The sequence below is a fragment of the Antedon mediterranea genome, chromosome 6, assembly GCF_964355755.1.
Source record: "Antedon mediterranea chromosome 6, ecAntMedi1.1, whole genome shotgun sequence".
NCBI lineage: Eukaryota > Metazoa > Echinodermata > Crinoidea > Comatulida > Antedonidae > Antedon > Antedon mediterranea.
This window is the reverse complement of record NC_092675.1, coordinates 27332736-27346174: the sequence shown is the minus strand read 5'-3', so window position 1 is coordinate 27346174 and position 13439 is coordinate 27332736. Positions and strand designations below refer to the sequence as shown.

Genomic DNA, 13439 nt, shown 5'->3' with positions numbered 1-13439 from the left:
TCGACTTTACATAAATCATAATTTTCATGAGAGAAAGTTCGCCGTTGCGAAAGTTAATTAAGACTGGTACTTAAACATGGAATGTTACGTCCTTTTAATTTATAGCCAAGCAGTTAACTCTTGCCTTTTTCTCTTTCCTGAATATTTGGATAATTAAGTAAAGTCAGTCATATAATTTGGAAAAAGTGTCCATGGGTAATGTTTACTTCAGACATATTATTACTAATTAGTGGAGTCTCAAAACAAGTCTTTATAATCCAAGATTCAACTTGTACGGTATCTATTTTTAGTCCGTATTATATCATTTGATTTATCCATCTGGTCCGGTAGATTTTGATTTCTCTTTCGACCATTTTATTACAACTAAACAACAACTATTACAACTTTGATCAACTAACCCGTCTATCAGTTATAATTACTGGTAAAAACAAGGCTAATTAAATTCAATGAAATATGAAATATAAGATAATATGAAACATTTTAACACTTTCACCGCCAGGCATTCAATAAAGGAAGTACCCCTCACCGCCAGCCATTTTAGATAAATTTACCTGTTTTTCAAAGCTCATAGCAAAGGTGTTTGTAATCAGAATATCATGCAATATACACTCAAATAATGAGATAGAAATAAACTTTCCAATGGTACCAAACACTTTATTGAAATAAAACTGTAATACCACATAATTGTACAAAGAACTTGGCTCACTTTTAGCACTTTAGGCTCAATCGGAGAACAAAGCAGAGATAATGAGGTTTTTAGCCTGGCTGCATCGTCTGTCAGTGTCACGTTTCTCAACCTATTCTACAAACTAGTTTAAGCCAGGCTAGCTAAATTATCTCCAATTATTTATTACATTTTATAAACCAGATTTAGGTACAAATATACCTTCATCATCTGGGGATAATAAATACTCATTTTCAGAGTCAGAGTCGGCAAATATTTCTGCAATTGCTTCGTCTGCAGTAAGCACATTATGTTGTTTACGGATAGGACGCGATGTAGGCCAGCTGGGTCATTGGCACTAGGGGTTAATAAAGTATCAAAATATTTGCGGTCCAGGTCGATTTGGATGTTGAAATTTCTATATGCGGTCCATATATACATGATCTAACAAATTGTGCAATAAAAAGCCAAAGACGGAAATTTCCGTCTTTGGCGGTCTGGCGCTGGGCATCGAAAGACGGAGATTTCCGTCTTTGGCGGTGAAAGTGTTAAAAGAAAAAGTTATAGTAATGACGTCACAATTCGCTGATATTATAATTTTATATTAATAAACTGAAGTTACACCAAAGTGATCTCTGTTCCGGTGACCGGATCCGTTAAGCTATGTCCTATTCGCTTGGATGGTCTGGTATGTTATTGTTCAGTTTACTAACGTTAACGATAATAGCTTTACCTTTCCTTTAATTTTCTGCGAATATGTAAAAATATATAAAATGCGGTAAGTTGATTCATAATTTTTTTTAATTTTAAGAAGTTATATTGTAAATAATACCTAGATAACATTTGAAATGTTATACTCAACTTTTTTCTCCGAGTTTAACACGTCAGTGTCTCTCTCTACGTGTTCCTCTACGGATGTACAGAGTGACTGATATGATTTAACTGTGAAACATATAGAACACATATTCCTAGTAATAAACACCAATGCAATAGTAAATTTAAATTATTAAATAAAATACAAACATCAAATATTTGTTTTGTTTCAATGTAATTGTATTTATTCTCATGGTTAATATTTTTCTTTATATTCTCATGGTTACACAATTTCTTTATATTCTCATAGTTACTATTTTTCTTTATATTCTCATGGTTACAGTTTTTATTATTATATTCTCATGGTTAAATTATTTATTTATATTCTCATGGTTACAGTTTTTATTATTATATTCTCGTGGTTACATTATTTATTTATATTCTCATGGTTACAGTTTTTATTATTATATTCTCATGGTTATATTATTTATTTATATTCTCATGGTTTCCATTTTGTTTTCATTTTTTTTAAATCTTTTTTTTTATTCACATGCTCACAGTTTCTGTTTGCATAACCATGGTTAGTGTTTCACATTGGTTATAGTGTAGGCCTATTACATTACAGTTACTTTTTATGATGATTTTGTTGCATTCAAAACCGTATAAACTATATTTCATATTCATCTTCCTCATAGTCTAATTCACCATAGTCTAATTCATCATCTTCAATGCCATAGTCTGGTGTGTCTTCTTTTTCTTCTTCTTCTTCTCTTGTCCTGTTTTCACACTCATCTCATTCACACTCGAACAGTTAATCCTAGAGCAAGTGACTTTGGAGTCTGCCTTCTTCCTTTCCAAGCAAGGTACAGGATGTCCTGGCATATCGATAAAATTTTCGTTCGAGTTTCTTCAGTAACATCTGAAAATGAGGTTTGTATAGTATCTTCTGCAGCACCAACACACTTTGCGATTAGATTAAACAACTCATATGGCACAATTTCAGATATGTCAACATCATTAATGTCCGCTGCTCTTGGAGGCCATTCACTCTGCATACCTTTGTTTGATTTGATGGCATTATTTACTATCGTACCTGCAAGTACATTTTATAGCATTGGGTGAATGAAACATAGTAATAATAAATTTATATAAAGCATATACTGTATTGTGTACAGCATTTATGATCGACACCACTTACTATCATAACAGTTTTGTTTTTTGAGTGCATACAGCTTTCACCTCTTTGATCCACAGCATTTCCTTAATTATGCAATAACATTTATTGTTGTTATTTAAAAATAAACCAATATATACAAGTTATTGTATTTTAACCGTACCTGCAAAATATAGAGTCCTTAGTTTGTCTCTATTGTCACCATCAGTGGAGATTTCGTGTGTTGTAGAAGTAGTTGGAATATCTATGTCATACTTTGATGATTCATCTGTCTCCGTTGTACTTTTTCCTGATGACAAAAATGGATCAGCCACAAATCCTGGGGATACATTGCTAAAGTACACCAGAACTGATTCATTTCTAATTAAGAAAAAATAAATAAAATATTTAGTTTGACCAATCCACAAAAAGATTTTTTTTTTAAATTATCCCTGGTGAAATAATCATTTAATATAAACACACTAAGCAACTAACCTTCTTGTGGGTGAATGAAAAATTAGGTTAGGATAATCCATCCTGAGCTTCTTCTTCAACACGTCTGATCTATAAATAACACATTAATTGATTATAATTAATTGTAACACAGATAAAATGAAGAAATTATTACAGTAACTGGATCTCAAAAATATTACAAAATTATTTCATCGTTTTTAAGAAGGGATCGACAGCCTACCTTATAGTTGACAAGTAAACTTTTTCTGTTTTTTCAATTGATTTCATGAAAAGCTTTTGGAGTTTTGCGAGTCTTAGTATCTCCTGTCCATACTGTAACCGTTTATCAATTACATCTCTGCAAAATACCTTATAGCTTTGCTTATATGTTAAAAAAACACTTTCCAATTCCCTGTAAATAATAATAAATACTGTATTATTAAAATATATTTTAATATTTTATAGATTTTGGTGTTTAAAAATTCAACATTTAGACTGAAGCAAATAAAAAAAAAATTTAAAATGTAAATTTAAAAAACCAACAGAGTTTTAGAAAGTTACGTTTTACTCACTTTCCAGAATCATGTCGTTTACGTGAATTAACAACTATTTTGGTGTAGTTTTTGTAACATTGGTCATGATATCGCACTTCAATACAAGCACAGCTTTTGCCTCGAATGTCTTTTAAAATACTTTCGTCCTCTCTCATTTCTGCAGCTTTTCGCAACATTCCTGTCATAAATCAAATCAACAAAAGCAATAGTGTGTAATTCCTAAATGATTGAAATGATATTTTGTTATGCATAACTACAGCATGGAGATATAAAATGTATAGCTCCATGATTACACTATATAGCAAAGGTTCACATGGAAGAAATGTCCTGGAACACCTCATTATGCTGTACAGTAGGAAGGTTTTCTAATTGGATTACATCAGTTGAGCCTGCAAAACTCATTATAGGATGGGGATTAGAAAGCAGATTGATTAATTAACCATATGTTTACAAATTTCAAGGATAGGAGAAACAACAATAACAAGTGAATTTTTTTTCTTCAAATAATTACCTGCATCATCTGTTAAAGCCTTTCTTAATTTATCATGACCTCTTTTGCCTTGGATCGTCACTAATTTGTCTTGCAATTTACAAATGATACATTTCTTTGGCAAAATTGTGGCTTTTTGAACCATTGCTGTGGCTGAACTACTTCTCAAAAAATGCTTGGCCCTCTTAACTGGTGGCTCATCTGGGCTCTCACTGTCTCCTGCTTGGGATCTCTTTTTGGCAACTCTTGTTTCAGCCTAAACATCAATTTCAACGTATAATTAATTTATACAGCATTTTATTTTGTCTTATATAGAGCCTATATTGGTATTTAACTAAAATTAATTTTGTAGCCTACTGAATAATATATACTGTATAATATAATATGGCCTAGGCCTAGGGCCTAGGCCTACGTAGTAGTACTGGTACTAGTAGAAAGCCCAATCAACAACCAAGCACAGAAACTAAGGGCACAATATAGATCTATAAGTAAGTGCAGTAGCACCCTATATACTGTATCATTTAACTATATTATTAACTCTTAGAGTATTCTGATAATAATAAACCAAATATTACCTTTTTTAGTCGAGATGTATCAGTATATCGCCTGTAACAGGTAGCATGAAAACCTAAGCCTGGATGCTCGCGTACGACATCGTCAAACGATTTACCTTCATCAGACATACCAAGCTCCGTCAAATGTATGGCGATTTCCTTGCCGTCTCCATCTAATTTTATCCAACTCTTTGAACAGAGCAACACTTTATTCCATCGAATCTCAGTAATTGGACTGATAATTTCATTTGAATGCTTGTAAATTTGGAAAAAACATTTCAACTTTACTTTGTCTGAGCGAGAAGATCCTTCCTCGTCGGACGCCATTTCGTGTTTACATCGTGCTGATTTTGACGTCTGCTGCCTAAACGTCGCGTATGATTGGTTTAACTGATGTCATGTGATACAAAATGGCAACTGCGAAAATATATTCTTTTATACTTTTAAAATCAAGATTTCTTTAAAATGTCAGGAAAATTTTCGTGGAACTTTTTAATACGTGATTAATTTATTTTTATGTATATGAATCAAGAGAGTTCACTTATTATGCTTAATGAGGAACAAGAAAATGATTATACTGTCACTGCAATATGTTTTGACTATTTTATAACTCCCTGGTATAATACCGACACAAGGTATAAAAACAACTCCCTGGTATAATACCGACACAAGGTACCGTATATTTCGGTGTATAAGTCGCACCTGTGTATAAGACGCACCCCCAACTGAGAGTAAAATATCGGTATTTTTTATATCGTCGATGTATAAGACGCACCTTATATTTCATCAAAACAATGTTTTTTTAAATTGTAATCAATATTATTGGTTGGGACAAGAATACATTTATGAGCATTTTAACCGATGTAATAACAAGCACGAATGTGAGATCTGTAATGACGTCATAAGACCGGATGTAACGTCACATACAAATCAATAACCTCGCTACCAAATACGGCTATACGGTACCATCTTCGAGACGTGATATGGCTGCATCTGGTTTGAAATTAAAATCCGGCTCTATAGCTTTGAGGACATGTCCCTGTAGTATATTCATGCCAAATCCCAGCTCAATACTACAACGAATAAGGGAGTACTTTATAAATCGCACTTTTTGCTCAATAATGTCCAGATGGAAGAAGAAGAGGAAAAGATGAGAGAGTCCTAGACTCAGGTACCCCGAGTAATAAAACGAGATATACTCTATATCATATTACGCATACAGTATATTTCACCATAAATTTTAAGAAAAATAGGTTTCGCCAGGGCTTGAATCGGGGACCTTCTGCGTGTTAAGCAGAGACTTGATAACCACTACCGTACACTACGAAACCTCTTACACCAAAAATGTGGGTTACACCAGGGAAGAGCTCTTCCCTGGTTACACAAAGTTTTTTAATCCATTTAAATTAAAATAAATATGGTAATAAGCAAAAAGCAAAATAAAAATGTGTAAAAGTGATAATTACCGATTACACAAAATAAGTATTAAAAAAAATAATAAAAATAAGATATACTGTATATCATATTGCGTATACAGTACTTTTCACCATAAAGTTAAAAAAAAAAAGGTTTCGCCCGGGCTCGAACCGGGGACCTTCTGGCCGCATCCGATTTGAAATTTAAAAATCCGGCTCTATAGCTTTGAGGACATGTCCCTGTAGTATATTCATGCCAAATCCCAGCTCAATACTACAACGAATAAGGGAGGAGTAGTACTTTATAAATCGCACTTTTTACTCAATAGTGTCCAGATGGAGGAGAAAATGAGTGAGTCCTAGACTCGGGTACCCCGAGTATAAATGGCATTTTACCATTTCTGTGGCCCGAAAGCACATCTTATTAAAACATGCTTTTTTTACAAAATGAATTTATAATAATATAATAATATAATCCTAGTAAATTATGAACTCAAAATCAAATGATCATAAGACTAATACAAAATCTAAGTTATGGCTTATAGTACTTCTCCGGGTATACAAAGGTTGACGCATATTGCTCTGTATACATCTATGCACTCACAACTAAACTCCATCAAAAGAGATGTCAGAGGAATCCCAGATGACCTGAAGATCTTGGAAAGTGTTATGAAGAGCCACTGGATAAAGACCTCTCCACAAATGATGGCAGCGAAGCCGAAAAAGGCAAACTAAAGAAAACACGACTCAAATCAAACCAAACAGCCCTTTTCAGGGCTACCCAAATTAAGGAAAAAAACCCAAACCAAACAGCCCTTTTCAGGGCTACCCAAAACCTTAAGAGATTTGTTTAGTTATTAATATTAGTATTTGTGTCTTTTTATTTGTTGTCCACATCATCTTATTTATAACAAAGATCACTATAATATACCAAATTTTCATTAAAATAACTTACTGTAAGGAAAACACCTTATGAATATGATGCTGTTCAGCTGCCTTGACTAGCCCCTTTCTCACAGAGTTGTGTGCCAGGAATATTGCGGGAATATACCATTACCATGCCGGTATGGTTTTCTGTGAGAACGGGTCGTCTTGGCATCATGCCGGCACCATGCCGGCATCGACATGACCTGCTTTAGACCTAGTAATATTCTAGGGATATTCCCCGCAATGCCAGACGGGCATTCTGTGAGAACGTATTGCCGTTATATTCCGGGGTTCCCCGTCGAGGCTTTGACACCTTGCGCAGTCAAGTGTATCACTTTGGCGCCTATTCAATTCAATTAACAATAATAATGTCGAACTGGAGGGATAATGAGATAAAGCCTGTTTTCCTGTCGACGTTAAGTTACGTTGAGTTGCGTTGAGTTGACATATTCAACGATTTAACAGGAAAAGGGGGTAAAAATTAACGTTGAAAATCGTTAAAATCTTAAATCGTTAAAGTTGAACTTGATTCAACTTTAACGATTACGATCGTTACGATCGTTAAAACTGACCAATCAAATGGTCCACAAATTACGTCATTGCAGTTTGTGAAAAAATAGGTACGCGCTGACAATTCTTGAATGTTTACAACGCGACGATGTTTTTCACCTTTTTTGTACACTTTTAAGGTCTGATATTTAAAAAAAACAAGTGTAAGTTAAATTAAATTATAATATTAAACCAATTAGATTTAATGTTTGTCTTTAGTGTAAGCCTAGATTAAGATATCAACGAAAGTATGTCCTAGGCTGGGTTTAAGCATCAAAACCCGTAACTTTTTCAATTTTCACGCGGTCCCGGCTGCGCGTGGCCGGCTTTAGTTTTGCAACACTTCACGTCCGCGTGTCCCAGCAACGCTCGAGAGAACCAAGAAACTATAAACGATCGCGTAAAAATGTGTAAATATTAGCGGTCCGACTCGATCATCGTCATCGTTATTTTATTTTCAACTTTAACGATTTTAAACTCAACGCAACTCAACGTATTTCAACGTCGACAGGAAAACAGGCTTAAGAGAGCTGCTTAAAATAAGGGGACAAGAAGAAATTTGTAGCATAATCTATATAGGCCGCTAGGCTAGGCCAGCCATAGCTCTAAAGGCCCATTCACACTAGCACGATAACGATCGACGATAATAGACAATAATTTGCATTTTTTATACATAAAATAAAAGAAATGTAAAACCTTTTCATTCTAGAACTATAGAATAACCATCTATGCTTCCTTTGATGAAAATTATATTTTCACACGTCCAATCAAATGACGTCATGATTAGTAAGAGCAATAATATCGTGACAATACAACGATTTTATTGTTTTTATGTATCATGACGTCATTTGATTGGAATTTTAAAAATATTATTTTATCAAAGACAGCATAAATGATTATCATATAGTCCTAGAACGAAACCCTTTCTAATTTCTTTTGTTTTATGTTAAAAAAATGCATGCTTATATATTTATCGTCGATCGTTATCGTCCTAGTGTGAATGGGCCTTTAGTCTTTGTTTGTTGGTGCCTGACCTTTCGTCGCCTTGTAAATTGTAGGCCTACAGCCTTCTAAGGTGTTTTACAGATTGCCGATGACGGCAAATTAATTGCTATACCTGTATAATATATGCACAATATACTGTACATAGCATGTATTGCATAAATATGCTATAAAGGAAGATAATAATCTGTAACTTAACATTCGCCGCCATATCATCGCTAGACAAAAATAATAACAATAAAGGACGCCCTCAATAATTATTTTGTCAGAGACTTTTTATTGGCCGAATATGCCCGACTCCTTTCTCACAGAAAGCCGGTATATACCGGTTATATTTCCGGCACGATAGTCCGATGAGAATGGGTATATGCCGGTAACGATACCGGCACGACGCCAGCACTGTACCGGTATATTGCAGGCACATCTGTGAGAAAGGGGCTATAGAGATATTATAGTGAACTATAATATCTCTATGCTTGACTACATATCAATCAGTCTTGGATTATTATTAGTCCTTACCAATTTGAAATCTTTGAATTATTTGACAATAAATAAAGTTATCTTGTATCTTGTACTGAAAAATTCATGTCAACGCTATTTAAAAAAAAAATAAAATTAAAACATTAATACAAAATTACAGGGAAACCCTTTATGAATTTAAACAAAGTAAAAACAATCAATAATATTCCATCAATTACATTATTAAAATAAAATACTAGAAATTTTTCACCGGAATTTTTCATATGGAGAAGGCGCCTCACTGATGATGATGTGTAGGCACGCCACGTATGTTCGCGTACGGAATTTCACACAGCGCGCATGCGCGTGCGTCACAACAATGCGCAGCGCCCTCAATTTGTATTTTAAATCTCAAGCATGTTTTTAAATTTACAACGATTTTCAGCCAATCAAAAAAGGTGTACTAGACTGTTTGTGGAAACAAATAATATATATTTTATAAAAATACATAACTCATAAGTATTAGATTAAAATACAGTTTATAAATTAGTATTTACAAACAGGTAATATTTTATGATTTTTTTACGATTAAAAAACAGTCAATTTTCCATATTTCTTAATTTAAAAATAAAAGTTTTTGAAAGGTCAGATTTATCTCATACATATTCATGAGGTTTGATTCTTGAATGTAATATAGCGTATGACCTGAAATTTGTTGACAAATTCAACACATTTTTCTCAAAAAAATTGCGTATTTTGGCAGTTTAGTCGTGGGATCTTGTGGTAATATCGTCTATTTGACGCCGTGGATGCTATTTTGCAGTGAGTATAAGTTATTTAGTTTCAAAATGACAGTTATAGTACTCGGTTTAAAAATAGTGTGTGGGCAACGTGGTCTGGGCGGGAATGAACAAAGACCGCCTGTCGGTTACCCACGTGGGTACACAGCGAGTGAGATCATAGTTGCCATTTCTGGCATTATTATGCTTTTTGGCATTATTTAGAGGCCCACGGCATCTGGCATAATGCCGCGGCATTATTTAGCCGTTTTTAGCATAATCTGGCATAATTTTGTGTTTTTTGAACAACCAAAAAAATAATATACCACAGAACAAAAATAAAATATTTTGTTTAATCTTGCAATTTAATACATATCACCTTACACAATATCATATTGTACAAAACAGATCTGTTCGGGTTTTCCGTACAACAATAGTTCTTCCATCCTTTTGTTTCGGACTTAAATAGACTCTTCGGATAGGAAGGCTGCTCGAAAACTACCGTGTGTGCGATATAGGCAGCACAACAAATCCGAAGAGGCTAGCTATTGGCCAATTATGTTGCTCTATTTCAGAGACCATGCAGGTTATTGGATCCCCAGATATAGAGACAATTGAACGAAAACATTATGAAAGGGGTTTTGTTGTTTCAGTTCATAATTATAAGTGGCCGCACCTCTACCCCAACCCTTGAAATGGCAATTTCCAGTAACTAATTAGAAGCTCTAATTTTAAAAAGAATTTCTTCTAGGAGAATTTGTTTTCCATATTTCAAATTATGTTCCATTTGCATCGTCGTAACAACCCTATTTTTCCAAATGTTCTTCATCTCTCAGCCCCAGTAGTGACCATGTGGGCGAGGTAATTTTTATTTAATATTAAAGATGTATTGTACCTTTGACTAATTCCAAAAAAAATAAAAAATAATAGATTTCGAAAAAGGGTGGGTCATTTTGAAGTATCATAATAGTTATTAACTATCACCAAACATTTTTCGGAAATACAGACGTTTTTTTGTTTAAAAAATAACTTTGACTTCCAGTCAAAGTTTTCAATCAAAACATATCCCATAATGAAACGCGCTTGTTTGGCTACTCTGTATGCATAATCATAAAACTTTCTCATGATCTGTGTGAAAATACCTTCTTAACCGTGACGAGTTGTAAACAATCCTAATTTAGCATATGCATAATGCGTACTCATGGTTTGAAATCTTTGTTTACTTTCGCTCGTGACGATTTTCCAGATGAAATGTAATCAAACTAATTTACCTGTTAATTACGTAAACTTGTTGTTTTTGGCTCAAATTTTCGACTTAAAGTGAATAACTTTAATATTACTTTGATATGGCCACTTTAAATTTAGAATATTTTGACCTTCATTTTTTTGTGTTTCAAGGGACAATACATCTTTAAGTGCCATTTCCGCCCATCGAGCAGCTCTATTTTTCCATTTTTTTTACCTCATCCCCAACCATGGTGGGGCTGAGGTCATGGAGACCCTTAATATATATTTTTATTTCCTATTTTAAATTATAATTGCCATTTTCAAAACTATGATGGGCTAAGATCCTGGAGGTACTAATAAATATATTTTTATTTCATATTTGAAATTAAGTGCCATTTCTGCCCATTGAGCAGCTCTATTTTTCCAAATTTTCTTACCTCAGCACCAGCCATGGTGGAGCTGAGGTCCTGGAGACACTTAATATATATTTTTATTTCCTATTTTAAATTATAATTGCCATTTTCGAACTATGGTGGGCTAAGATCCTGGAGGTACCAATAAATATATTTTTATTTCATATCTTAAATTAAGTGCCATTTCCGGCCATTGAGCAGCTCTATTTTTCCAAATTTTTGTACCTCCAGTCCCAACCATGGTGGGGCTGAGGTCCTGGAGACACTTAATATATATTTTGATTTCCTATTTTCAATTATAATTGCCATTTTCGAACTATGGTGGGCTAAGATCCTGGAGACACTAATAAATATATTTTTATTTCATATTTTAAATTAAGTGGCATTTAAATCAGCATTTTTTCAAAATTTTCTTATCAACCATGGTGGGGCTGAGGTCCTGGAGACACTTAATATATATTTTTATTTCCTATTTTAAATTATAATTGCCATTTTCTAATTATAGTGGGCTAAGATCCTTTCATATTTGAAATTAAGTGCAAAGATCGAGCAGCTCTCATATTTCAGCTCAAAAATTCTAAATTTCCATGGCTGTAACAAGTTTTTTTTTTGGGGTGGGGGTGTTCGTGTTTGTTTCATTTGCAATTACCATTTTCGCACCCCAGATATTTTTAGAATTACGGTATTAGTTATTACTCACAAAACTAAAAATACAATTTTTGAACGACATAGGGATACAATTTAGGCCCTATTTTGTGTCAGTTGGGGTTTTACAAACGTTTATTAGACATACAACCGTTGGTGGCGCTGTTTAGGGCCAAATTTTGGGGATCTGGCATTATTTTTCCCAATCTGGCATTATTTGAGACATGATACGGCATAATTTAAATTTTATCGCTGGCAACGCTGAGTGAGATATATGAGACCGCACGGGGGATGAGGCGCGCATGAGGTCGATCTGATATAGCTAGAGGTACGTATTGACATGGTAGCCTTAATTCACGAGGCCTAGCCTAGTTAATTTTATATTATGCTGTTCAGACTTTATTAGGCCTAACTAGACTAGGCATATAATAATAGGGATACCGAGAGCTGACTCCATTTTCATTACCACGATTAAACATCATGTCATTGACGCGGTGTTTTTTTACTTTGGTAAACACTTTTTATTAGGTAATTGTTCTGAAAATAAATTAATTATAAATATATCATTTTGAGTATATATTTATTTACCTATTATTCTATAAGATCAAGTATTTTTTATTTCCATTTCATTCAACCAAAAATGTGAATATAGTGGTTAAAAGATCGTTGTCGCCTAGCGCGTATAGCTTTTGTTTACTACAAAACCCTCGGAAGGCTCAATGACCTACCATTTCAACCTTATTTTTGTAGTTGAGCCTCTTATGACCTCAAAATGTTTTTTATTCCTACACCAAGATAATATAGTTCCACATACCATGTGCTTGTTACTAAGAAAAATATTAATTTTAACTGCTAAAAAAACAATTTTATCCCGATATGAGGCCTTTATGATTCGAATATTTCATAGTAACAACCCATATACCATAAAAAATATCCGTTTAGTCCATTTTTTAAATAATTTTTGAAAAATTCCGAGGGGCTCAACTACAAAAACGCAATTTTATGGTATGATGTCATCGCAAGCCAATCAAACCTCCGCATTTGACCGCTCCGCAAGTCTCACGGTTGAACGATTTTGGATTCTCACCCTTTGATTGGTTGACGCGATTCAACACACAGCGGAATAATTTTCTCGCGAGTGCCGTGAAGTCACATGGTGTCAGGCCTGTCCAATTACACAGGAATATAATGCATTGAAATTCTTCGAACGAGGTTAAATAAACACTCTTTTTTATATAATAAATAAGTAATATCATATTTTATTGAATTTTACAATGTTGATATATAAAATATGTTACTTAAAATCGTGATTTTATATAATTATTTTTACGAAAAATGACTA

At 33.7% G+C, this 13439-nt stretch overlaps 3 protein-coding genes across 3 annotated transcripts in view; 2 read left to right on the top strand and 1 right to left on the bottom strand.

Annotated features, from left to right (window-relative positions):
* Positions 1 to 13439, top strand: part of LOC140050989 (interleukin-6 receptor subunit beta-like) — a 133568-nt gene that overhangs the window by 78395 nt on the left and 41734 nt on the right. The gene's annotated exons all lie outside the window — the stretch shown is intronic.
* The window catches only part of LOC140050993 (uncharacterized), a 38785-nt gene continuing 26748 nt past the window's right edge, over positions 1403 to 13439 (top strand). The window contains exon 1 of the mRNA XM_072096050.1: positions 1403 to 1442. Coding sequence (XP_071952151.1) covers positions 1438 to 1442 — 5 coding nt within the window. The 5' untranslated portion in view covers positions 1403 to 1437. The remainder of the gene's footprint in view (positions 1443 to 13439) is intronic.
* On the bottom strand, positions 1763 to 5218 carry LOC140051157 (uncharacterized). Its single transcript, XM_072096289.1, has 7 exons — positions 4703 to 5218; positions 4149 to 4383; positions 3656 to 3815; positions 3325 to 3495; positions 3126 to 3194; positions 2815 to 3011; positions 1763 to 2570 (listed from the first exon to the last, which is right to left on the bottom strand). Exons 1-7 carry the CDS (start codon positions 5006 to 5008, stop codon positions 2275 to 2277), a joined length of 1434 nt encoding a protein of 477 aa, XP_071952390.1. The 5' UTR covers positions 5009 to 5218; the 3' UTR covers positions 1763 to 2274.